The 27,865-nt window shown below is 38.5% G+C and overlaps 1 protein-coding gene across 4 annotated transcripts; it reads left to right on the top strand.

The window, feature by feature from the left end:
* The first annotated feature begins 93 nt into the window (after positions 1–93).
* Positions 94–27,602, top strand: NUDT9 (nudix hydrolase homolog 9). 4 transcript variants are annotated; one of them, XR_005514581.2, is made up of 11 exons: positions 94–307; positions 2,336–2,410; positions 2,882–2,938; positions 3,882–3,964; positions 7,092–7,150; positions 10,320–10,468; positions 11,903–12,046; positions 26,469–26,627; positions 26,706–26,811; positions 27,142–27,248; positions 27,318–27,602. XR_005514581.2 is itself a non-coding variant. In XM_039133066.2 (10 exons), exons 1-10 carry the CDS (start codon positions 203–205, stop codon positions 27,150–27,152), a joined length of 948 nt encoding a protein of 315 aa, XP_038988994.1. In that variant the 5' UTR covers positions 94–202; the 3' UTR covers positions 27,153–27,602. The 4 variants fall into 4 exon arrangements, 2 of the variants coding, with proteins under 2 accessions (XP_038988994.1, XP_038988995.1); XR_015974387.1 differs by lacking the exon at positions 2,882–2,938; XM_039133066.2 differs by having other exon boundaries at positions 27,142–27,602.
* Positions 27,603–27,865: the final 263 nt, after the last annotated feature.

The following is a 27,865-nucleotide window of genomic DNA, read 5'->3' as shown; positions in this document are numbered from 1 at the left end:
GAACCTAGGGGGAGGGCTTAAGCTAAGGTACTGCCGCGAGGCATCTACTCTGGGACTTTTCCACCGGGCTATATAAGCTCCTTTACAAAGCCCAGAGGCGTGCGCTGGATGCCGCCCTTGGAGACCGAGTCGTCCTTTTGGCCGCCCTCTCTTCCAGCTTCTTCTTCCTCGAAGTCCCCTCCGCCTCCGCTCGCGCCGGAAGATGACATCCATGCCTGCGGGAGAGGGAGCAAGCGGCGATCCCGTTGATTCAGGGAATGCCTTCAAGCTACTACTCTCCTGCCCCTCCGGTCTTCCCCCATCTCGGGTAATTTTCCCTCCACGCTCCCCCTCTCTTCCCATTTCTTTTTTCATGACATCAATCTTGGATTTATCTACTCTCGGGTTTTCTTGGGTTCCAGTTACGAAACAATTCGGAATTCTTGTTTCGTAAACCGTAGCCTGATCTTGATAGCGCTTCTCCGGCTGCGTTCTTCAAGAATGAGAAAAGAATGAGAATTGTGATGTCAAATTCGTTATAGTTTTTGGAATGATGTTGTCCTTGCTACGTTCTTGGTGTTAGGATAGGTTCCTAAAAGAAATTCCTTGGCAAAATCTTCTTTGTTTACTTTCTTTTCGCGACATAGGATTATGCGCTAGATTTGATAATTGGTTCTTTGTAATATATATATATATATATGATACAGAAGCGGATATTCTTTTTTCGTAAAATCCAGCCTGATCTTGATGCCTTCATATGGGTTCTAAACTTGGGTAGCAATAATTTTGCCTTCACGCTCCCCCTCTCTTCCCATTTCTTTTTACATGACATCAATCTTGGATTTCTCTACTCTCGGGTTTTCTTGGGTTCCAGTTACGAAACAATTCGGAATTCTTGGTTCGTAAACCGTAGCCTGATCTCGATAGCGCTTCTCCTGCTGCATTCTTCAAGAATGAGAAAAGAATGAGAATTGTGATGTCAAATTCGTTAGAGTTTTTGGAATGATGTTGTCCTTGCTACGTTCTTGGAGTTAGGATAGGTTCCTAAAAGAAATTCCTTGGCAAACTCTTCTTTGTTTACTTTCTTTTCGCGACATGGTATCATGTGCTAGATTTGATTCTTGGTTCTTTGTAATATATATATGATACAGAAGCGGATATTCTTTTTTCCTAAAATCCAGCCTGATCTTGATGCCTTCATATGGGTTCTAAACTTGGGTAGCAATAATTTTGCCTTCACGCTCCCCCTCTCTTCCCATTTATTTTTTCATGACATCAATCTTGGATTTATCTACTCTCGGGTTTTCTTGGGTTCCAGTTACGAAACAATTCGGAATTCTTGGTTCGTAAACCGTAGCCCGATCTCGATAGCGCTTCTCCTGCTGCATTCTTCAAGAATGAGAAAAGAATGAGAATTGTGATGTCAAATTCATTAGAGTTTTTGGAATGATGTTGTCCTTGCTACGTTCTTGGAGTTAGGATAGGTTCCTAAAAGAAATTCCTTGGCAAACTCTTCTTTGTTTACTTTCTTTTCGCGACATGGTACCATGTGCTAGATTTGATTCTTGGTTCTTTGTAATATATATATGATACAGAAGCGGATATTCTTTTTTCCTAAAATCCAGCCTGATCTTGATGCCTTCATATGGGTTTTAAACTTGGGTAGCAATAATTTTGCCTTCACGCTCCCCCTCTCTTCCCATTTCTTTTTTCATGACATCAATCTTGGATTTATCTACTCTCGGGTTTTCTTGGGTTCCAGTTACGAAACAATTCAGAATTCTTGGTTTGTAAACCGTAGCCTGATCTCGATAGCGCTTCTCCTGCTGCATTCTTCAAGACTGAGAAAAGAATGAGAATTGTGATGTCAAATTCGTTGGAGTTTTTGGAATGATGTTGTCCTTGCTACATTCTTGGAGTTAGGATAGGTTCCTAAAAGAAATTCCTTGGCAAACTCTTCTTTGTTTACTTTCTTTTCGCAACATGGTATCATGTGCTAGATTTGATTCTTGGTTCTTTGTAATATATATATGATACAGAAGCGGATATTCTTTTTTCCTAAAATCCAGCCGGATCTTGATGCCTTCATATGGGTTCTAAACTTGGGTAGCAAGACTTCTTGTAATGTTTAGTTCTGATTACCAAATAATTTTCCTAGATGTTTATTGAGGTGTATACTTGATTTCTCTCTTAGTTTGTGCGAATAGGGTTATCGACGCAAGGAATTATGTAATGCCTCGTGTCTAAAAAGTAATTTATGATTTTTTTAGAAATTTGTATTTGCTTTGCAGTTCTATTTTTTCAAAGAAATTCCAAGTTTTACTGAATATTAAAGTTTTGTACCATGTTTATGAAGGTTTATGTCGACTTTAATCCGTCTTACGACAGAATTCCTCATCCAGATGCCAACTTAGAAGAATCGATAAATGAGGTACGAAGTCTGTATTTTTTTTAGTTTCCAGCCCCATTTCCTCCTTCAAACTATGCTAGAGCTGCATCCAGCACTTACCAGGGTATCCTATTTCCTACAGAATTTTCTTCAAAGAATGCTCTAAATGGTAATCATGTAATGTTTTCTATTAGCGAATCAATGCTATTCATGACAATGGGAATAATTGGCTTCTAGTGAAGAGTTTCTACTCTATAGCACTGGTTTCTTTCTTGAAACTGTTTTTCAAATCAGTTTTATGCTTGGGACAATTGATGTATGCATGCATGTATATAGTTAACCTCTTTACCCATTTAACTTTGTTTAGCCTTATATTAGGCATCATCTCAAATTGAACATTAGTCGATTGCTGTGATGCAATCTTACATTTGCTGGATAGCTTCAGCAGTTGAACTGGCATTTAAATCAGATATATGTATCTCTTCTTACCAGATTTTCTTTCATATATTGTAGATTTGGATTCGACGACTGAAAGAGAATACGTCACTGTATAATGGAAAAAAGTTCAGGGTTGGTAGTTTTCTGCAAGTTTGCCTGCCTTTGATGTATATTGATCTTAATCTATCTGTAGTTTTTGCTTTACTAGTATGCCTGTTTTTGATATATCTTGCTGGCAGTTTGTCTCTGCTGCTGCCTGTTGAAATTAAATGTCTTGAGTTGGTAATATTTGTTTTAAGTGCCTAAATTGCAACTGAAAATTATTTGCTCAATTTTTGTGGCAACTATTTTTATACTCTTGTGTCTTAACTTTAATCTAGAATTCCAAGTTTATGCTTCTAGAGATGTTGGAGATTTTCAGAGATGCTAACTTAAGGTGGTTTCATTTATCATAAATTGGTTTACCTTTCAGTGCTTTTAACTGAATTTTATAATCGAGGATTGTCTGTCTTGAATAGTTTTTTTTTCTAGTTGCCTTAATTGCATGTGCATTTTACAATGTATTTCGAGATTGATGCTCTGTCATGCCTTCTTGCTCAGTAATTTTCCCTGACATGTGTATGGGTACTTCTTTTATAACAGAGGATTGTCTGTCTTTTTGATATATCTTGATAGTAGTTTATCATGCTGTTGCCTTGTGAAATTAAATGTCTTTAGTTGGTGATACTTGTTTTAAGTGCCTAAATTACAACTGAAGACCATTTCCTCAATGTTAGTGGCAACCATTTTTTATACTCTTTTGTCTTAACTTTAATCTAGAAATTCCAAGTTTATGCTTCTGGAGATGTTGGAAATTTTCAGAGATACTAAATTAAGTTGGTTCTATTTATCATAAATTGGATTACCTTTCAGTGCTTTCAAATTTTATACAGAGGCTTGTCTGTCTGGAATAGCTTTTTTTTTAGTTGACTTAATTGCACATGCATTTTACAATGCTTTGTCATGCCTTCTTGCTCGGTAGTTTTTTCCTGGCATGAGATTGGGTATTTCATTTAACTGGTACATTGCATTTCAGTATGCTGGACATACTCTGCATCATGTGGATGGCTTGGACCAAGAGTCATCTGTATGCCTTCACTTAGGTCTGACAGATTACAGGTTTTCTCTTTTTTCTCCATATTCTTGATTTTATTTCTTTTGTTGGTTATATTTTCCAGACGATGTCCAATGGATATATTAAGACTCTTGCTTCAATGAAATTGTTCATACCGTTTATGAGAATTAAATGCTGACATATTTATAATGTTATTGTGCATGTAATCCTCTTAAAGCATAATTTTCACACCATCCTTTTTAGTTTGTTTAAGCATTGCATATCACACATGGTAATAATTCACTTTCTGAGCAGATGTGACAAGTAATGGTCATCCTGAAAACATTTGTAGGTTCTTTTAAAGATACCTTTTATCAAGTAATGGTCCACATATCAGAAATCATCGTAAACCTAATATTTGATGTATCTACTATTGATAAGTGCAATTTGCATCGGGAAATGAAGCAATAGTCAGTACACGATATTGCGGTAGCGTATGATCTTTTGTAGGATACCATCTTACTAGTTACTAACGAGGTATTTATATGGGTCTTCTTTAAATGAGGAGATATAGTCACCCCTTTGAGCTTGTTTAGAAGCACCTATTCTAATTGGCGTACGGCACCTCTCCAACAGCCTAATTTCACCATATCTATTTTTGAAATATGAATTAACCATGCAATACACCCATGCAATCAGCTCTAAATTCCCATCAGTCAAATCTTAGTTCACAGATATAAAATTCTTCTTATTCTATGCCAGAAGACCTATGCGCGACATGTTCTCATATTACTGGTCATATTTACTTGTTATGGAGGGTGGGGGGAGGTTTAAGTTGCTGTGATCTGCTTATGTCTTTTTTTCTTTCTTTTTTCTTGTGTGCTTATGTCAAGGTTGGAGTAGATCAGTTGGATAAGTGAGGGATTTGGTTAAAGCTGGTTCTTGTTTTATTTTCCATCAGTCAACTTGTGGGGTTAAATTGAGATTAATGCAATGCTACCCTGACCCTTTGGTTTAGCCTCAAGGACCTGCACCTGACACTTGGACATAGAGTATTAGTATGATATTGGATGCTCATCCATAAGAAGAAATTCTTAGATATTGGAAGGTTTTGACCCTTAGATATGCAACACCTGACACACCTGTTGCTACGATTTTAATCTTGCTCTTTCAAAAAGGAAAATTAAATGTAGAATACCCCAAGTATTGGGTGTAGCAAAGTAATATTCTCGGTGAGTCCGAGATCGAATCCACAGGGATTTGATAGTGAAAAAAAAAAAAAACTTAAGGCTAAATAATATTCAGATTTAAAAATATAACTAAGGCATTAGGATTCAGCCTAGCACTTAATCATGCTTTTCTTAAAATCATCTATTAATCATAATAAAATAGATTTAGTTCTATGGGCAGCATTACAATAATTCTATTTTAAACTACAGGGATTTCTAAGCATCTGTTATACCCGGAGGTAATAACAAATCAAAGAAAATATTTAAGTTTGAAATAATTTCTATAAATTTACTGCACCATAAATTAAATCAAAAACATTAAAATCCCATTGATGATTAAATGAAATACATGAAGAAAATGCTAGGCTTTTCCTTAGCCTTAGCTAAAAGATATTTAGCTATCCATATGAGATGCAAGCAATTTTATAAAAAGGATTAGCATAGAGTAAATGAAATAAATATAAATCCTTTTTTTTTTTTTCTTTCTCCTCTAAAGAAAACAGGGTGCTCTGTTTTCTTTCTTTGGGTTTTCTCCTCCCGTTGCTTCTCCTCCTTCTCTTGTTCGGCTGAGAAGGTAGATCGGAAGAGGGAGCTTCCTGGTTCCCTTGGCCTCTTCCTCCTTCGTCGCACGGCCGGCTGTCCTCCTCTCCTCTCTCCCTCTTTCGCCCGAACTTGGATGGATCCGGCCTTCTCCTTTTCTGTTTTATTCCGTCCGGCTGGAAAAATGCCGATAGATCCTCCTCTTCTTCTCCCGTCGGCTGGTTCTACCTCCACCGGATGATCCCTTGCTCCTCTCTCTTGGGTTCCTTTTATAGACACCTTCAGCAGTGTGGCTGGGAAGACCGAAGGATGCGTTGCGGACGCTTAGGAACTGGGAGCGGATGAGACATGGCTTGGGACTCCTCGGCTGGGAACGTTGCAGAATTTTGAGCAACTGTAGACATTGATGTTAGATTTGAATGCAAGACTTCGTAGCTTGGAGATGATCCGCGGTTGCTTGAGATACGGGATGAATGAAATCTGGATGCCATGAATTGCTTGGAACTCTTCGGCTGCAGGGATGCGAACGGATGGATTGGCTTTGGAGTTCCCTCGCTGCCGTTGAGAATTTTGAAACACAGACGAAACCGTTGGAGAAGAAGGACTAGGGAACTTCGGAAGACATTGATGTTGGGAAGTTGAGAAGACTCCTCAGATGAATGATGGGAAGAATGGAATGCGGCTGAAATGCATGGAGGTTTGGAATTGTGGGAAGGGAATTTGAAGATGAAACAATCGGATGTTGAATACGGCTTGAATATTCTTGAAACAGGGGAGACGGACACTATGGATGAGATGTGGCTTGAATTGAAGAGCCGGTGTGGCTTAGGTTCCTTGGGTTTGACTAGGTCCCTTGGATGAGATGCCATGATGCTTGGAGAGCCACACGAACGGTTTTGAAGATGCTGGAAAACTCCACGACGCAGGCACTTGTGCTAGCTGAAACATCTGGATACAGTGATATGGATTGCATGCGGATGACGGACGGCATGAGACTCAGATGAGATGCTAAGGATTTGTTGAGCTCGGAACGCCAGGCATTGGGCTCAAATCCAGCGTTATTGGGTCTTTTGAATTACTTGCACTCAAACACAAATAAAACATTAATTAATTAATTTTATCAATAAAGATTAGCTATAATACTAATTAAGATAATATGAAAATTTCACTTTTGTACTCTCATCACCTGTCCATGTCGATGTACCAGATTCATGTTTCTTTAGTCAGGGGATTCATATTATCAAGTATCATCTTAACATTCTAATGTTTAATATCATTCATTCGGAGATTGGTCGCCAAGGTACTGGTTGTACTAAATGGTCTGTTTTTTTTTTCATTTTCATGGTGTTTGTTAGAGCTGTTAATTTTGGATATTAATGCTGGTTGCAGGCAATTATTTTCCTTAAACTTGTATACTTTTCAGGACATTTGTGGGTACAAATTTGAATCCTCTATGGGAGAAGTTTCTCATTCCTTCAGAAGGTAAAGCGTGCAGATAATATTGGGATGCTGCATGATGTCGATGCTTATATGTATCTATGAAATCATATAATCTGAAAATTAAGAGCAGGTTGTTATTATAGTTAATTGTGTCAAAATCTGAAGTTTCATGTTTCTGATATTGTAATTACTCTTTACATTGTAGAATCAAGTTCTGCATGCATATACTATTGCCTAGAACACAATCCTTGTGTACCCTTGTTTTATAAATTCTCCATCTTGTATAAATGTGAAGTACAGGGTGAGTAATAATCATGGAACAAACTTATCTGATGAACTGCAAATGTTGGCATCTTGATGCATCACTAGATCAGATCAATAAGTGCCAGTTCAGCTCTGAAACTATTACCTTGTATTGCACCATTGTATGGTTACTGATGGGTGGTAAGAATTCACTTGAGAATGTTGGCAACTTTATCATTATTTAACTATGTAAATATCTACTTTTAATTAAAGTAATCACTGTCCATGTTGATGACTCCACACCATTCATTATTCTGAATTTGAGATTGTGAGAACCCTCTTGGGCCTCTCCTAGTTTGTCACACATCAGCATGTCCTTTAGCATCTAAAGGTGGGCTAGTGGATTTTAGGGCAGACTATTCATCTTAATTCTTTTAAAGTGGTCATGTTAATGGTGCATGACCTGCCACAGAATAAACTTCGTATGTGCAACTCGATACATGTCTAGTCTGAGTTTCCTTGAGCAACACAGATAAAAATCATAGATAAGGTGCTCCGGAGATCAATTTTTGATGCTTGACATGGTAAAAACCCGAGGATGAAATTTCTACTGACTGGGAGAGAATGATGCATCCCAGAGCATGTGATCAGATTGGGAAGACATGGCATGAAACCAGAGAAAAATTGCAGCAGGTTGCATCGATTTTCTTGTTACCAAATGGGAAAAGTGAATGACATCATCAAGAGGGTGAATTTAAATTTTAAATCATTTGCTCATAGAAAATCAACACCTGAGCATCCAATCAGGGAATTTGTGCAGTTCAGGAATTTCTGCTCAACTTTAGGACTTATCTTTTTTGTTTTATTCTCTCAGGCAGTCTGAAGGCATGTGAAAAATAGCTGGTTGTACCTAAGATTTGGTTTGCGTGGACTCAAAAAGCAGCTGGTTGCACGTAAGATTTGGTTTGCGTGGACTCAAAAAGTAGCTGGTTGCACGTAAGATTTGGCTTTTGTGGACTCATTGGCTGGCTGTCTCTGAAGCACCTAATTGAGATTTTAGGAGAGCGGTCCACAGACAGGCACCAAAAGCTTTAAGTGGAGAGTAATGACAGCTTGGGCAAGCAAGGAAATCCAAATCAAGATGTTAAATAGAAATTTTCGAATTATGTGAAGTCGTGGTGGAGCTACGGAAGAAAGGTGTGATTTGTTTTCTTGGCATCATTAAACTATTAATGGTTTGGGTCATCAGAAAGAAGATCCATTTAACTAAGAAGAGATCAAGATAACAAAGGAAGAGCGTCTCAGGGAGGCCACTTCTTTGAAACTAATCAGTAAGTAGTAGAAGGATGGAATTCCCTTTCAGCCTGGGGCCATAATGCAGCCCATATCACCATATCATGTTGGAGTAACATCAAATCACATTGATTGCATCAAGATGCATCATTTTGATAGATACATATCGAACAAGTTCTAATCATATTAAAGAAGTGTCAATTTTTATGTTTGTCCATATAATTTGTAGAGGTCATCTTTTTGTTTGACCTTCAGGTTAGTGAAGCTTGTCATGTGTATGAAATTCAGCAGCAACTCGAAAATTTTGCTTTTTTCCTTTTTTGGCAGTTGTTTTACATAGTTTAGACTTTAAAGATTATGTACCTTATTGAGAGGTGTTCATTATTAACTAGGTCCAGAAAGCTGATTTAAAAAGGTAAGAAGCCATGGAGTTTACTAGTGCTTCAGGGTTAGTAAAAGGCCAGATTTTCTTTTAGGTTAGGTTTCTGAAGTCAGGATCAATTCTTGATAAAGGGCAGTCAGACTCTTTGTATTTGTGAACTAACTGATTCACCTATTTATGCCGAATTTATATATAGTGCTTGTATTTGATTTTTGTTGATGCAGTCAGGTTTGTCATTACACATTGTTGGCCCCTTTCTTTCTGATCATACCAACTAGAAAGAGGCCAAAAATGCATATACCTTTTGCTTTTAAAATTCCCTTTTGTACTTCTCACCCCAGCAGTTCATTTATAATTTGAAGTTGGCAGTGGTAAAAGGAAATTGGAGATAAGCAAGGAGGACATGGGTGATATTCTCCCAGTATACAAGGTTAAAATCTGAAGCATGTTTAAGGTTCCAAAGTGAAAATTGAACTTGTGTGGCCACATGTGTAGCCATCTTCCTTTGATACTTTAATTTGTTGTATGGCACCTTTTCCTTCACAAAATAGTTGCTTAAGTAAGTAGGAAACCCACTAATAGTGGCTGCTGATTTCCTAATCCAAAATTGTGTCCCACATGTTATGTTAATGAGCTTGAATTACTTCTGTGTATGGTTACTTAGGCAGTTTTAATACAGAGAGCCTTGTTTTGGGCTTGTTTATAAAGAAGAGCATACCATGGAAATTTGAAGTGCGCATCACTTGCTTTTTTTGGCATTTTATTTTATTCTCCACTTAGCATAAAAGGTGCCAGGTGTTGCTGTGGATTATTATTCTTCTTCCCCCATTCTTTTCTTGAGTAATTAGGTAAGTGGCTGAATCAATAATGCCAGTGGTACTCCATCAACAAATCGACCTAGATTTGGCAAAATGCTGAATTGAATTTCAAATTGAGATGAGACACATAAGAGGCACAGATCTTACTACTTTTTGTATTCGTTTTTTCATTTTAGCTTTTAGAGAGCTTGCAATAAAATCAGAGCTACCACTAGTTAGGAACTAATTTGGCAAAAGAGAATTGACAAAACCAACCCCAAATTGTTACGATGCTTGATGGGTCATAGTTTTGGTTCTACATTTGTTTTCAAAATGAAAGCAGATACTTGCTCATATCACATTCTCTTATGAATAGATCATTTATATGTAGTTTGCTGCATTCATCAGTAGAGATACAGGCAATGTTTTCTCATTCTTATTTTTTTTTTTGCTAATTACTAATTCAAAGCTTTTGTTTTATTTTGTTTTTTTGTAGATGACCCTGTGCGTTGCCAACACACATCAAGTCCCCTAGGTAATGGTGCTATTGTGGAAACATCTGACAAAAGGATTCTTGTATTACAAAGAAGCTATAATGTGGGGGAATTTCCAGGATACTTCGTGTTCCCTGGAGGTCATTCAGAGGTAATTCATTGACGTCCAATCATTCAAGAGAATGCTATTGTGGTACCCTTAAGATTGGCTGCTGCTATGTCTTCATGCAGAGCCTTTTGTGTAACTCTAGAATCATCTTGGAGCAGCCCTTCCATTTATATGTCCATACCGTCGAACTTTAGGTAGGTTTTGTTGCACAATCTTGCCCTATATTACCTCCTAGCTTGCGCTTCTTACCGAGATTTTCATAATTTCATCATAGGTAGACAAATGTTAGTCAAAGTTCAGTCCACTGCATATTGCATAGTGGTTTCTAAATGCCTACTTTCAACCTCTTCGAGATATATTGTGTTATGTATATGTTTGTATTTTGGGCTACGATGTACCTCAACATCTCAGTCAACCACTAGATAACTAGCAGTGAACAGTGAGTCTCCTCATCATCCCTATGTTACTTTTAACTGTACTTTGGAAGCCATCTGATACAGGCAATGTGAACTTACGTTATCTGAGCGATAGTGGAAACATAGACATGAAACTGAGATCCGGTACTTGGAAATTGATATGCAAACATATATAATATTTTAAATGCTTTTGCTGATAAACATTTGTTTTCTAAACCAAATCACCTCTTCTTTTATATGCATGAGAGGACAATAGCAGGAAACTGTGTTTTTCTGCAGAAAACTACACTAGTCACTGACAATTGTCTAGAGACTTCTCTTGCAACCCAAGCAGCAACTTTCATCAGCCTTCCAACTGTAGCCATTGGTTTTCTATTGAAATTGTTCAGTCCTGCTTCAGCATTTTATAGTCTACTGCATACTTTAGCAGCCTAGCTGGATTTAACTTGAGGAAACATAAAAGAAACAAATAAAAATGCAGGACAAGTTGGCCTCAGAGAGAAACCTTTTGGCTTCATAAAAGCCCATGCATCATGGAAATAAAGATTCTTCTTTTATTTATGGGTAACGGCTGAAAGCCTGAAATAGCCTCATATCTTCTCTCTGTGTGGTGTAGCTGTGTAGGCATGGGTCTATTGAACGCTGTCAAGGACACCACCTGATTAAAAGAGGTGCTCCATTGGAATGAATTTTTGTGTCCTATTATGTGATATCAATAGGCAATACTGAATTCTAAGCCAAACTATGTTTTTTTTAATTCAAGTTTCTACTCATTTGAATATGCTTATCAGTAGATGGTTTTAATAACCTAGTTACATTCTCAAGAATGAGTTTGGAAGGAAAGCATGTTCTTGTGACTGCAGAAATACCGAATTTCTTTCATATCAATACGTTGATGATATCAAGGTTCTTTTGAAATAAATAAGCAATGTAATCCATCTAACTTTAGAATATGCGAGAGCAACGAACAGCTGTTGCAAACTTTATGAAACCTGACTAAGTAGTATATAGTTTCTATTTCGAACCAATGCAAGTAAGGTTGTTTTCTTGTCTCTTGCAGCCCGAGGAACTTGGAATTTCAGACCATCAAAATGACAAAGGTTTGACAGAATCTGAAGATCTAAATCGAAAGGTTTCTCAAGAGATGTTTGATGGCATCGTCCGCGAAGTGGTTGAAGAAATTGGGGTTCCTGCAGAATCTCTGGTCAAGTGTCTTCCCTAATTTTCTTTTATTTTGTGTTTCTCATGGTACTTGGTTTCTCAACTTTGTTATACTTATATTGCTACGAGTCATAACTTTGCCTTATTTCTCTGTTATGCTCTAATATATAGCAGCAGAAAATGCTCCATGCTTGGTGTTCAGTTTTCTAGTTCATTTACAGATCTTTATTACCAGTTGGAAATAGTAAGGTCTTGTCGCGTAGTTGTAACTTGTATGATAGTGCCCGATTGAGGCTAACTTCAGATTAGTCTTGTCTAGATTTTAACATTGAATTGTATGTGTATCAATTATGCATGATATGTACTTGTGCATAGCATAGTTTACCTTCCAACTACAGATCTCAACACATACATACATTTGTTATGTACTTGTGCATATCATTTGTTCACACATACATACATTGCATTTGTATACACATCAGTCTGTCAGTTCATTACTGATCTGATACATTCATTTTGTCATTATCTGTTGCATTGCGTGATATTTGAGCATGTTAGTTGCTAGTTTGATGTGGGTTTTGCTGGGACGGGCATCTTTAGATGTGATATGTAAGAGCCCGTAATAGGTTGGGCTTGGGCCGGCCTGATCCGGCCTAAGAGTGGTCTGGACCGGCCGCTTGGGCCGCCCAATGTGCGCTGGCACGTGCGACGGGGAGAGGACTCCCTTCCCGAGTTCGTTGCGGAAGAGGAATCCTAGGGCTCGTCGGACTCTGGTGAAGGCCCTAGGACTTGACCTATAAAAGACCTCCCCTCTTCCCTCAAATCCCTTGCTCACGGATCCCAAACAATCCTCGCCGGATTTCTTTTCTTTTCCAAGTTCTAATTCTGAATCCCTTCCACGATTGTCGCCGAGAAATACCGTCAGACCGCCTCGCCAGACCGAAGTAAGAGTTCCTCATCTTCTTCTCCTTCTTTGTCGTCTTAGCCTTCAATTAACTCTGATTTGAGCCGGCGATCGCCCGAATTTTATCCAAAATAGGGCACCCCTATTTTAGTCATCTTCTTCCAAATTTTGCCGCCGCCAGTCGCCGGTTTGGTTGAGGCTACGGCCTCCGTGGCTATCATCAAGTGGGGGCGGGCCACCATGACCACCACCCTCTTGGATTTGTGAGGATGAGAGGAAGCGGCAGGTTGTTCGTGAAGAGAGGAGAGAGTTTCTCTCTTCTATCTCCTCTCTCTATTTTCTCTCTTGGTGTCTTTCTCTAGTTGACCTAATTAGATGGTAAAAGGATCTTGGGGGACCTAGCGACGGACCCTTGGTGAATGCCGGTAGGCGGTCTAGATTAGTGGTCCACTATTTCTTTTTTTTTTTATAACTAAGTTTGATTCTGTAGAGAGAGAGTGATGTGCGCAAGAACGTTCTGATCGGAGTACTCTGGACCTAGCAGGAGGGTTCCAAATGCTCGCATTGTAGACTCAGGTTGACCCCAGTAGAGAGGGTCCTGGACCAGTATCAGTGCGACCACCCATCATGCTAGCCTGACCCCGACCATTGTGGAGCACTGTTGGATTCTATCATCATGAATCTCTATTGTGTTATTTGTACCATGGCCTGATTCTTGTTTCGTAATTTGACTGTGGCATAAGTAGCATCACAGTTTGAGGTTTAATATTATTGGGGATTGTGACAATTGGAATCAGAGCATAGGTTAAATAAATTCAGTGCTTGGGTGTAAGCTCACTAGACATTGTGATAAAATGTATGTATTGGGTTTGGTATACAATGAGTACAAAAGGATTGGATAATTTGTCTCTGATCATGACAAGAGAGGTTAGACCTAAGGTAAGTATAGAAAGGTTAACCATGCCATACCTTATTAGTTGGTTATACCGTATTGTGTTTACTGGTCCATATGTTGTTTAAATAACTTGAAAATTTAAACTTGATATGGGTTCAGATGTGATCGTACTTTTGGTTTTGCTGCTAATTATTGGAGTGAAATTTGTATATGGATCTTTCATAGCATTGGAGTGAGCTAAGAAAGATTTTTCATAATATTAGAAAGAAATGTTCTTCGAGGTTAAATCCGTATGTAAATTATATTTGAAATTGGCATATTTGGATACTGCAAATAGGTGAATTTGTTTTGGTGGAGTTAATTTTATATTTAAGGCCATAGAGTACGCAAATTGGTGGAAAATTTCAATTATTTGAATTTTTATGTTTGGATTGGGCTACTAGATCTTTCTCGTAATTGTTGGAGACTATTGGATGTGTTACTTTAAACTTAAGTCTAGGTTTATAATTTGAGCAGGGATCTTTTATCATTGTTGATGAAGCCACAAGTAAAATGTCCTATTGACTAAAGATGCTTACATGAGTTATCATATGTAGCATTGATGATAGATATTTAGAATCTTGGTGAAGAAAGATTTGGAGGTTAATAGAGATAATTCTACTCATAATGATATTGGCTCAAAGACTTCTAACCCATTGAATTTGAAGTATATCCTTTTGGAAGAAAGATCGATATAGATTGTCTAATCAAATTGCTAAGGGAATTCAAGGTTAACTTACTCTAAATTAAACTTAGATATTCTGGATTTTAAGAAGGTTGTGGAGATTGTGCAGTGATCTTAAACTTGACTAATGGCTTAGGGTGGGTTATGGTAAGTATACTCTACATAAATTGAGGACAAAGATCTAAAAGTTCTGCTTTAGTTCTACTTGAAAATTTGAAATTTAAATTTTCTTACCCAATGCAAATTGATACTTCAGTCATAAATCATTTAACCGCTTGAGAGTATTTGCCGGGTCAGATTAGAGTGCGCAACAGAAGTGTGATGGTGGAGTACTTTCACAGTATGAGTCTCAAGTAAGTTAATTTTGAGGACGAAATTATTTTAAGGGGGAGAATGTAAAAGCCCATAATAGGTTGGACTTGGGCTAGCCTGGATCAGCCACTTGGGCCGCCAACGTGCTCCGGCACATGCGACAGAGAGAGGACTCTCGATGGGAGTCGTCTTCCTTCCCGAGTTCGTCGCGGAAGAGGAATCTTTGGGCTCGCTGGACTCTGTGAAAGCCCTAGGACTCGACCTATAAAGCACCTCCACTCTTCCGTCAAAGCCCTTGCTCTCAGATCCCAAACAATTCTCGCCGGATTTTTTTTCTTTTTCGAGTTCTAATTCCGAATCTCTTCCCTGATTGTTGCCAGAAAAGACCGTTGGACCATCTCACTGGACCGAGGTAAGATTCCCTCATCTTATTCTCCTTCGCCGTCTTAGCCTTCGATTCACTCCAATTTGAGCTGGCAATTGCCAGAATTTCATCCAAAATAGGGCAGTCCTATTTCCATCATCTTCTTCCAAGTTTTGTTGATGTCGTTCGCCAGTTTGGTTGAGACTGCGGCCGCCGTAGCTATCGTCAAGTGGGGGCAGGCCACAATGGCCACCACCCCCCTGGAGTTTTGAGGAGGATGAGAGGAAGCGGCGGGTTGTTCGTGAAGAGAGGAGAGAGAGTTTCTCTCTTCTCTCTCTATTTTCTCTCTTCCTTTTTTCTCTCTTGGTCTCTTTTTAGTTGACCTAGTTAGATGGTAAAAGGGTCTCGGGGGACCTGGTGATGGAACCTTGGTGAACACCGATAGACGGGCTAGGTTAGTAATCCACTATTTCGTTTTTTTTTGATAATTGAGTTTGATTCTGTAGAGGAAGAGTGATGTACGCAAGAAGGTTCTGATCGGGGTACTCTGGACCAAGCAGGAGGGTTCCAGATGCTCTCATTGTAGGCCTAGGTTGACCCCAGTAGAGGGGGTCATGGCCCAGTGTCACTGCGACCATTAGTTATGCTAGCTTTATCCCGACCATTGCCGAGCACCGCTGGATTCTATCATCATGAATCTCTATTGTGTTTTCTACCTAATTCTTGTTTCATGATTTGACTATGGCATAAGTGGCATCAGAGTTTGAGGTTTAATATTATTGGGGATTGTGACAATTGGAATCAGAGCATAGGTTAATAAATTCAGTGCTTAGGTGTAAGATCATTAGACATTGTGATAAAATGTATGTATTGGGTTTGGTATACTATAAGTATAAAAGGACTGGATAATTTGTCTATGATTATGATAAGAGAGGTTAGACCTAAGGTAAGTATAGGAAGGTTAACCATAGCATACTTTATTAGTTGATTATTCCGTGCTGTATTTATTGGTCTATATTTTTAAATTATTCGGAAGTTTAAACTTGACATGGGTTCAGATGTGATCGCACTTTTGGTTTTGCTGGTAATTATTAGAGTGGAATTTGTATATGGATCTTTCATGGTATTGGAGTGAGCTAAGAAAGATTTTTCATAATATTAGAAAGAAATGTTCTTCGAGGTTAAATCCGTATGTGGAATTATTTGGAATCGATATATTTGGATACTGTAAATAGGTGAATTTGTTTTGGTGGAGTTAATTTTATATCTAAAGCCATAGAGTACGCAAATTGGTGGAAAATTCTAATTATTTGAATTTTTATGTTTGGATTGGGCTATTGGATCTTTCTCATAATTGTTGGAGACTATTGGATGTGTTACTTTAAACTCAAGTCTAGGTTTATGATTTCAGCAGGGATCTTTCATCATTGTTGATGAAGCCACAAGTAAAATGTCATGTTGAGTAAAGATGCTTACATGAGTTAACATATGTAACATGATGATAGATATTTATAATCTTGGTGAAGAAAGATTTGGAGGTTAATAGAGATAATTCTACTTATAATGATATTGGCTCAAAAACTTCTAACCCATTGAATATGAAGTATATCCTTTTGGAAGGAAGATCGATATAGATTGTCTAATTATTTTGCTAAGGGAATTTAAGGTTAACCTACTCTAAATTAAACCTAGATATTTTGGATTCTAAGAAGGTTGTGGAGATCGTGCAGTGACCTTAAACTTGACTAATGGCTTAAGGGTTAGTTATGGTAAGTACACTTTACATAAATTGAGGACAAAGAGATTTAAAGGCTCTGCTTTAGTTATACTTGAAAATTTGAATTTTGAATTTTTTTAGTCCAAATGCAAAGTGATACTTCCGTCAGAAATCATTTAACTGTATGAGAGTATTTGCCGGGTTAGATCAGAGTGCGCAATGGAAGTGTGATGGTGGAGTACTTTCACAGTATGAGTCAAGTAATTTCGAGGATGAAATTATTTTAAGAGGGGAGAATGTAAGAGCCCATAATAGGTTGGACTTGGGCCGGCCTGGAACAGCCGCTGGGCCGCCAACGTGCGTCGGCACATGCGACGGGGAGAAGACTCCCGGTGGGAGTCATCTTCCTTCTCGAGTTCATCACGGAAGAGGAATCTTAGGGCTCGCCGGACTCCGGTGACAACCCTAGGACTTGGCCTATAAAACACCTTTCCTCTTCCCTCAAAGCCCTTGCTCACAGATCCCAAATAATCCTTGCTGGATTTTTTTTCTTTTTCGAGTTCTAATTCCGAATCCCTTTCTCGATTGTCGCCAAGAAAGGTCGTCGGACCACCTCACCGGATCGAGGTAAGAGTCCCTCATCTTCTCCTTCTCCGCCGTCTTAGCTTTCGATTCACTCCAATTTGAGCTGACAATCGCTGAAATTTCATCCGAAATAGAGCACCTCTGTTTCGGTCATCTTCTTCTAAGTCTTGCTGCCGCTGGTAGCCGGTTTGGCCGAGGCTGCGGCCGTCGTGGCCACCGTCAATTGGGGGTGGGCCACCTAGCCGCCACCCTCTTGGATTTGCGTGGAGGATGAGAGGAAGGGGCAGGCTGTTCATGAAGAGAGGAGAGAGTTTCTCTCTTCTTCTCTTCTCTTTCTTCTCTCTTTATTTTCTCTCTTCTTTTTTTCTCTTGGTGTCTCTATCAGTTGATCTAGTTAGATGGTAAAAGGGTCTTGGGGGACCTGGTGAATGCCGGTAGGCGATCTAGGTTAGTAGTCCACTATTTTATTTTTTTTAATAATTGAGTTTGATTCAGTAGAGGAAGAATGATTTGCGCTAGAAGGTTTTGATCGGGATACTCGGGATCCCGCAGGTGGGTTCCACATGCTCTCATTGTAGACCCAAGTTGACCCGGTAGAGGGGGTCTTGGACTAGTGTCACTGCGACAATCTGTCATGCTAGTCTTACCTCGACCATTGTCGAGCACCATTGAACTCCATTATGAATCTGTATTGTGTTACTTGTACCATGATTTGATTCTTGTTTCATGATTTGACTGACTTGATTGATCAGAGCGCACCGACCTAGATTATCGAATGCTGTTACTTAGTCGACCCTGTCTGTCTCATACCCGACTGTTGTCAGCTACCAGTTGAACCCATAATTGAAACCCCTGACCTATTCTCTTGATTTAATAAATGTTTCTTAATCAGATGAATTGGATTACGTTGTGCTGGCCCATTCAAATAATTGAGCGTTGTTATCTAGTTGGCCTCATATATCTTTTTATATAAATCTATTTTTACAGTTAGCACTGATTTTGTATGGGGCTACAGCCATCCGAGCAGGAAGAAGCCCAACGAGATCTTATACTCTAGTTTCTCTCTCTTTCTGTTTGTTTCTCTTGGTATTCTCTCTTTAGCTTGATTCGAGAAAATTTTTGATTAAAGGGACTCGGAGGGTAGTTCTAGATTACTACGTGATGGTGGACCCTTTAATGGACCAATAGAGGGTTCTGGATTATCAAATATCTTGGATAATTTTTGATATTGATTTGATTCTGTAGAATAATCTTTGGGGCAAGAAGATATTGAGTAAGGCTCTGCGCACCTCAGTTTGTAGATCACGGTAATCTGTCTGCGTCGTTAGCAAAGTAAGAATTCTTATACACCGACCTGCCTGATATAGATATTTTTGTACCTATATATGTATGATATGTTAATGATCTAGATAAGTACGAAGCAAGATTAATTTTATGATGGTTTCTGTATTGAATCATATTTTGATCATGTATGCTTGTGATTGATGGTATGATGGATGCATATATGAGCATAACTTGTACTTGTATAATCGGACTAATGGATGTGGTCCTCTGGACTAACCATGTTATATTGATTGCCCTATTACGGGCGAGAAATGTGATGGTGGTTAGTCTAAAGCCGGAAATAAAAAAAAATTGATGTGTGAATGTGAACTTGATTGAATGAACAAGGATTTTGGGCTTATCTTGTTATCATCAGTTGCCCCGTCACAGGCTGAAAATGTGATACTATGGCAGGCCCCATCACAGGCTGGAAATGTGATACTATGGCAAGTCCTGTCACAGGCTATTCGCCGAGGACTTCAATATCATTGAACAATAATGATCTCAATTCATAACAATTAACAAAACTGGTACAATTACAAAATTTAATTATCCAACCAGTATCAGTAATGGTCTATCTGCTCATCCTTTCACTCGTGATCCTCACTATAACCAAGTATCAAGCGACCTGTAACTCTGAAAAGAAAAGAAAACAAAAGAGGTGGTGTGAGCTTTATAGCCTAGTAAAAAATTCCACACATCCACACCAACACAATAATAACACAAGTTTGAGCTTTATATCGTTGCATACATCATGAAATCACAAACCAACAATAATGCTCGAATAATCAGTATAAATATGTACATCAAATATGAATAAAAATTCGGTCACTAAAGAGTAATATATCATACGATATTTCATAATTCTTCAATAGTATTTTTAATGTTTTTCATTTCATTCCTTTTTAACTTGATCCGGATCAATTATCTTTTTGACTTTGGGCCAAATTTCGGTCACGTTTTCAACCGGTAACATGGCAACCAATAGAATCACATTTCGATTCCGTCACGAGGTCTGCCAAGGTATCGACGAAATCTACCATTAGGTGTAGGAAAAAAAATAGTAAAAATGAATTGATCTAAAACCCATTTTTTTGTATTTTATCTGGTTCATCTTATATCTTATTCGGTTCAAATGAATAATTGTAAATCAATGTAATGTAACGATTGGGGGGAAATTCGTATATTGCACCTACTTGACTTTGTGGAATTAACGGAAAAGAAGAATTCTTGAACCTCAAGTAAAACAAAATTTGTATTGTATAAAATAAAAAAGTTTTATTAATAATTGATTTTTTTCGGAATTGCAAATCTATTAACATTAAAAGTTTTTCTTTTGAGGTTTATAGTTTATTTGTTCGAGAAAAATGGATCCTTCATGATTGATCGTCCCGAACAATCTTTTTAAGATGTAAATAACATTTTCAACCTATGACAGGATTTGCCATAGTATCATATTTTCAGCTGTGATGGGGCAACTGATGATAACGAGATTAGTCCTAAGTCCTTGTTCATTCAATCAAGTTCACATCCACACATCAATTTCTTTTTATTTCCGACTTTAGACTAACCACAGTCACGTTTCTCGCCTGTGATGGAGTAATCAATATAACATGGTTAGTCCAGAGCACCACATCCATTAGTCCGATTATGCAAGTGTAAGTTATGTTAATATATGCATCCATCATATTATCAATCACAAGTATACATGATCAAAATATGATTTAATGCAGAAACCGTCATAAAACTATTCTTGCTTCTTACTTATCTGGATCATTAACATATCATACATATATAGGTACAAAAATATCTATATCATGCAGGTCGGTGTATAAGGATTCTTACTTTGCTAACAACCCAGACAGACTACTGTGATGTACGAACTGAGGTGCGCAGAACCTTACTCAATATTTTCTTGCCCCAAAGATTTTTCTTCTACATAATCAAATCAACATAAAAAATTATCCAAGATATTCGACAACCTAGAATCCTCTACTGGTCCACTAAAGGGTCCACCATCACGTAGTAATCTAGAACTACCCTCCGAGTCCCTTTAACCAAAAATTTTCTTGAATCAAGCTAAAGAGAGAATACCAAGAGAAAGAAACAGGAAGAGTAAGAAACTAGAGTATAAGATATCATTGGGCTTCTTCCTGCTCGAATGGCTGTAGCTCGATACAAAATCAACTGTAAAAATAGATTCATATAAAAAGATATATGAGGCCAACTAGATAACAACGCTCAATTATTTGAATGGGCCAGCACAATGTAATCCAATTCATCTGATTAAGAAACATTTATTAAATCAAGAGAATAGATCAGGGGTTTCAATTATGGGTTCAACTGGTAGTTGTCAACAGTCGGGTGTAAGACGGACAGGGTCGACTAAGTAACATCTTTCAACAATCTAGGTCGGTCTGCTCTGGCCAATCAAGTTAGTCAAATCATGAAGCAAGAATCACACTATGGTACAGATAACACAATACAGATTCATGTTGATAGAGTTCAGCGGTACTCGACAATGGTCGACGTAAGGCAAGCATGACGGATTGTCGCAGTGACACTGGTCCAGGACCCCCTCTCCTGAGGTCAACTTGGGTCTACAATAAGAGCATTTGGCACCCACCTGCTAGGTCCAGAGTATCCCGATTAGAACCTTCTAGCGCAAGTCACTCTTCTTCTACAGAATCAAACTCAATTATCAAAAGAAAATAAAATAGTGGACTACTAACCTAGATCGCCTACCCGCATTCACCAGGTCCCCCAAGACCCTTTTACTATCTAACTAGATCAACTAGAGAGAGACACCAAGAGAAAAAAGGAAGAGAGAAAATAGAGGAGAAAGAGAAGACAGAAACTCTCCTCTCTTCACAAACAGCCTGCCCCTTCCTCTCATCCTCCACGCAAATCCAAGGGGGTGGCGGCCAGGTGGCCCAACCCCAATTGACGGTGGTCACGGCGGCCGCAACCTCAGCCAAACTGGCTACCATCAATGGCAAGACTTGGAAGAAGATGACCGAAATAGAGGTGCCTTATTTCGGATGAAATTTCAGCGATTGTCGGCTCAAATTGGAGTGAATCGAAAGCTAAGACGGCGGAGAAGGAGAAGATGAGGGACTCTCACCTCGGTCCGGTGAGGTGGTTCGATGGCCTTTTCTGGCGACAATCGGGGAAGAGATTCGGAATTAGAACTTGAAAAAGAAAGAAAATCCGGCAAGGATTGTTTGGGATCCGTGAGCAAGGGCTTTGAGGGAAGAGGAAAGGTGCTTTATAGGTCGAGTCCTTGGGATTTCACTGGAGTTCGGTGAGCCCCTAGGATTCCTCTTTCGTGATGAACTTGAGAAGGAAGACGACTCCCATCGGGAGTCTTCTCCCCATCACATGTGCCGACGCATGTTGGCGGCCCAAGTGGCCGGTCCAGGCTGGCCCAAGCCCAACCTATTACGGGCTCTTACATTCTCAACTCTTAAAATAATTTCGTCCTCGAAATTAACTTTCTTGAGACTCATACTGTGAAAGTACTCCAGCATCACACTTCCGTTGCGCACTCCGATCTAACCCGCAAATACTCTCAGGCAGTTAAATGATTTCTGACTGAAGTATCACTTTGCATTGGGACTAAGAAGATTCAAATTTCAAATTTTCAAGTAGAACTAAAGCATAATGTTTAGATCTCTTTGTCCTCAATTTATGTAGTGTACTTACCATAACTAACCCTTAAGCCATTAGTCAAGTTTAAGGTCACTGCACGATCTCCACAACCTTCTTAAAATCCAGAATATCTAGGTTTAATTTAGAGTAGGTTAACCTTGAATTGCCTTAACAATTTGATTAGACAATCTAATATCGATCTTCCTTTCAAAAGGATATACTTCAAATTCAATGGGTTAGAAGTCTTTGAGCCAATATCATTATGAGTAGAATTCTCTCTATTAACCTCCAAATCTTTCTTCATAAAGATTCTAAATATCTATCATCAATGCTACATATGATAACTCATGTAAGCATCTTTACTCAATATGACATTTTACTTGTGGTTTTATCAACAATGATGAAAGATCCCTGCTCAAATCATAAATCTAGACTAGAGTTTAAATTAACACATCCAATAGTCTCCAATAATTACGAGAAAGGTATAGTAGCTCAATCCAAACATAAAAATTCAAATAATTAGAATTCTCCACCAATTTGCTTACTCTGTGGCCTTAGTTATAAAATTAACTCCACCAAAACAAATTCACCTATTTGTAGTATCCAAATATGCCAATTCCAAATATAATCCATATACGGATTTAACTTCGAAGAATATTTCTTTCTAATATTGTGAAAAATCTTTCTTAGCTCACTCTAATAATATGAAAGATCCATATACAAATTTTACTCTAATAGTTAGCAGCAAAACCAAAAGTGCGCCACATTTGAACCCCTGTCAAGTTTAAACTTCCGAGTCATTTAAACAAGATATGGACCAATAAACACAATTCGATATAATCAACTAATAAGGTATGCCATGGTTAACCTTCCTATACTTACCTTAGGTCTAACCTTTCTTATCATGATCAGAGACAAATTATTCAGTCCTTTTGTACTCATAGTATACCAAACCCAATGCATACATTTTATCACAATGTCTATTGTCTAGTGATCTTACACCTAAGCACTGAATTTATTTAACCTATACTCTGATTTCAATTGTCACAATCCCCAATAATATTAAACCTCAAACTTTGATGCCACTTATGCCACAGTCAAATCATGAAACAAGAATTAGGCCATGGTACAGATAACACAATAGAGATTCATGATGATAGAATCCAACGGTGCTCGACAATGGCCAGGATAAGACTAGCATGACTGATAGTCGTAGGGACATTGGGCCAAGGCCCTCTCTACTGGGGTCAACCTGGGATTACAATGAGAGCATCTGGAAGCCTCTAGTTGGGTCCAGAGTACTCCGATCAGAATCTTCTTGCGCACATCACTCTCTACAGAATCAAACTCAATTATCAAAAACAAATGAAATAGTGGATTACTAACCTAGCCCGCCTACCGGCGTTCCCCAGAGGTCCATCATCTGGTCCCCCGAGACCCTTTTACCATCTAACTAGGTCAACTAAAGAGAGACACCAAGAGAGAAAAAAGGAAGAAGAGAGAAAATAGAGGAGAAGAGAGAAACTCTCTCCTCTCTTCACGAACAGCCCGCCCCTCCTCTCATCCTCCTCGCAAATCCAAGGGGGTGGCAGCCAGGTGGCCTGCCCCCATTTGATGGTGGCCACGGCGGCCACAGCCTCGGCCAAACCGACTATCAGCGGTGGCAAGATTTGGAGAAGATGACCGAAACAGAGGTGCCCTGTTTCGGATGAAATTTCAGTGATTTTCGGCTCAAATTGGAGTGAATCAAAGGCTAAGACGATGGAGAAGGAGAAGAAGATGAGGGACTCTTACCTCGGTCCGGTGAGGTGGTCCGACGGCTTTTTCTGGCGAATTGGGAAAGAGATTTAGAATTAGAACTCGAAAAAGAAAGAAAATCCGGCAAGGATTGTTTGGGATCCGTGAGCAAGGGCTTTGAGGGAAGAGTGGAGGTGCTTTATAGGTCGACTCCTAGTGCTTTCACCAGAGTCTGGCGAGCCCTAGGATTACTCTTCCGCGACGAACTTAAGGAAGAAGACGACTCCCATCGGGAGTCCTTTCCCTATCGCATGTGTCGGCGCACATTGGCGGCCCAAGTGGCCGGTCCAAGCTGACCCAAGCCCAACCTATTATGGGCTTTTACATTCTCCCCCCTTAAAATAATTATCCTTGAAATTAACTTACTTGAGACTCATACTGTGAAAGTACTCCACAATCACACTTTCGTTGCGCAGTCTGATCTAACCTGGCAAATACTCTCAGGCGGTTAAATGATTTATGACGGAAGTATCAGTTCGTATTGGGGCTAAGAAATTTCAAATTTTCAAGTAGAACTTTAGCAACCTTTAGATCTCTTTGTCCTCAATTTATGTAGAGTGTACTTACCATAACTAACCCTTAAGCCATTAGTCAAGTTTAAGATCACTGCACGATCTCCACAACCTTCTTAAAATCCAGAATATCTAGGTTTAATTTAGAGTAGGTTAACCTTGAATTCCCTTAACAATTTGATTAGACAATCTATATCGATCTTCTTTCCAACAGGATATACTTCAAATTCAATGGGTTAGAAGTCTTTGAGCCAATATCATTATGAGTAGAATTCTCTCCATTAACCTCCAAATCTTTCTTCACAAAGATTCTAAATATCTATCATCCATGCTACATATAATAACTCATGTAAGCATCTTTACTCAATATGACATTTTACTTATGGTTTCATTGACAATGATGAAAGATCCCTGCTCAAATCATAAATCTAGACTTGAGTTTAAATTAACACATCCAATAGTCTCCAATAATAATGAGAAAGGTATAGTATCCCAATCCAAACATAAAAATTCAAATAATTAGAATTCTCCACCAATTTGCGTACTCTGTGGCCTTAGATATAAAATTAACTCCACCAAAACAAATTCACCTATTTGTAGTATCCAAATATGCCAATTTCAAATATAATCCACATACGGATTTAACTTCGAAGAATATTTCTTTCTAATATTATGAAAAATCTTTCTTAGCTCACTCCAATACTATAAAAGATCCATATACAAATTCCACTCTAATAGTTTGCAGCAAAACCAAAAGTGCGATCACATCTGAACCCACATCAAATTTAAACTTCCGAGTCATTTAAACAACATATGGACCAATTTAGCTGGTATAGTATAACCAACTAATAAGGTATGCTATGGTTAACCTTCCTATATTTACCTTAGGTCTAACCTCTCTTATCATGATCAGAGACATTATTTAGTCCTTTTGTACTCATCGTTTACCAAATCTAATACATACATTTTATCACAATGTTTAGTGATCTTACACCTAAGCACTGAATTTATTTAATCTATGTTCTGATTTCAATTGTCACAATCCCCAATAATTTTAAACCTCAAACTTTGACGCCACTTATGTCACAGTCCCTAGTGGACTTAAACCTTAAGCTTTGATACCATTTGTAACAACTTAGGACCTCATCCAAAATGGCTAGCCGAATATATTTTTTTTGGTCCTGTATAAGTACCCAAGATCTCGGCGAATAAACGATGTGGGACTAAACATGCCCACGCGGGTCCTCACAAATGGTATCAGAGCGAACGCGGCCCATAGTGGATTAGGGGGCACTGCAGCAAGAGTTTGTGGAGGCTGACCATGGGATGATCATGACGCTTGTGATTAGATTTGAATGGATTTGAATCATTAGCCTGACGAGCTTAAACGGAGAGTATGTACGGACTTGTGCCGGCACATGTTTAGTCCCACATTGGTTATTCACCGAGAAGATCTTTGGTATTTATACAGGATTAAGGAACCCAAAAAAATACCTTATGGCTAGCCGTTTTGGGTGAAGTCCTAGATACCATCATAGTCTCTACTTTGTCTCTCTCTTCAAACTTAATATTCTCCCATAAAATATACTCCAAGTATGGATGCTTCACATCTGATCGTTCAAATTGCATTGCACATGTTATAGTCCATGCATGTTGCTGACAGGTGTTTAACTGCATGCAGACAGATCCAGTCTTTATTGGAATATCTCGCAGGGAAATGAATGTGAGGCCGACAGCTTTTTTCTTTCTGAAATGTAATATGGAGTCAAAGAAAATTTACCAGCTGTATTCTAGAGCTCAAGATGGTTTTGAGTCCACTCAGCTTTACACCGTTTCAAGGGTTAGTTTCAGTATTATATTTTGTTGATTTTTTTTGTTTATTTTGTATATTAATTTCTTGTAAGCTGTTGCAAATTAGGATGAATTAGGGAAAATGGCTCTCAGGATGCCTGGCTGCCATCACGGTGGATATGTCCTGTATGAATTGATGATACAAACTGTTGAAGATGCCAGACAATCATCCAGTGAGTACCATGATTGCTTAATTCAGTGTGCTGTTACTGTCGTTCACCTCTTCTCTAATATTATTTGGTTCTCCATTTAGGTCTGAATCATTTTTATATGCTTTCTGCTGTATCTTGGATGTGCTCCCTTGAATTTAGGTCATTTTTCAACAAAAAGATCTTCATTGAAGAAATATGCACTTTGTTTTTTGCATTGAAATCATGCTTTCTGAACCTCTCTTGCTACTTTAGTTGAGAAGAATGTGCTGCCACATCCAATGGTTGATCTTTATTTAATGAGAGCATCTGCTAATTTTTTGATCTGCTTCTGGAATATGATGTACTCTGCAGGATGGCTATGATCAGATCAGCTGCACAGCTTGTAAATGCTTCTGCTGCAATTTTGCATCATGGCGGGAGAGATTGAACATAGCTTGTTGCTATGCCAACTCCGATTGGTATATGCTGAAATAAATGCATATTGGCTTCTAATTATAATAACAATTAATGTTTATTTTCTATATTAGGGGAAGCTGTGATTGGTGATATCTCTCATGGTTTCATTATTCCAAGTAAATGGAAGTTTGAAGGTCAAAGGGTTGTCTATTGATGATGCTTTGCCCGTGGCCTGGTGAAGGAAACCAGTATGAATTTGTCTTGTTCTGGGAAGAACTGTTTATTTCATTTCCTGAAATTGCCCCATATTTGCTTTGCTCCGAACGTCATATATTTGTGCAAGAATATTTTGTAAAAGCAACTCGAGCGTGAGAAAAGTATGGAATTAATCTGATATCAGAGATCATTACAGATTACCTGTTTTCTGATGGCAGCACCATCTTAGTCAAAAAATGCGAGGTCTTCACTTATCTAATCTGCGTTTCTACTATTTTTTTTCCATTATATTATTATGCCTGACCATAACATTATAACAGTGGGGACAATTGTGTTGTTAGAGCTCTAGATTGAAACAATGGATGTATTTGTATCCAAAAGACTGCAGATATATTGAAATCTCGCACCCAAAAGTGACGAGGATCATTCAATTTCCCCTCTCATTTGTTTATGTCCTAAGATT

This window comes from Phoenix dactylifera, chromosome 17 (assembly GCF_051530095.1).
Source record: "Phoenix dactylifera cultivar Ajwa chromosome 17, Ajwa_hap1_PhDact_Kaust_v1.1, whole genome shotgun sequence".
NCBI classification, from domain to species: Eukaryota; Viridiplantae; Streptophyta; class Magnoliopsida; order Arecales; family Arecaceae; genus Phoenix; species Phoenix dactylifera.
Note: the sequence above shows the minus strand (reverse complement) of the source record. Positions and strands in the feature narration are given on the sequence as shown.

What these genes read in the sequence shown, in the direction of transcription:
- NUDT9 (XM_039133066.2), top strand. Translation starts at nt 203, where the DNA reads ATGACATCCATGCCTGCGGGAGAGGGAGCAAGCGGCGATCCCGTTGAT. An exon ending in GTTTCTCATTCCTTCAGAAG is followed by an intron (nt 7,151 to 10,319) that starts GTAAAGCGTGCA and finishes GTTTTTTTGTAG; the next exon opens with ATGACCCTGTGCGTTGCCAA. An exon ending in TCCCTGGAGGTCATTCAGAG is followed by an intron (nt 10,469 to 11,902) that starts GTAATTCATTGA and finishes TGTCTCTTGCAG; the next exon opens with CCCGAGGAACTTGGAATTTC.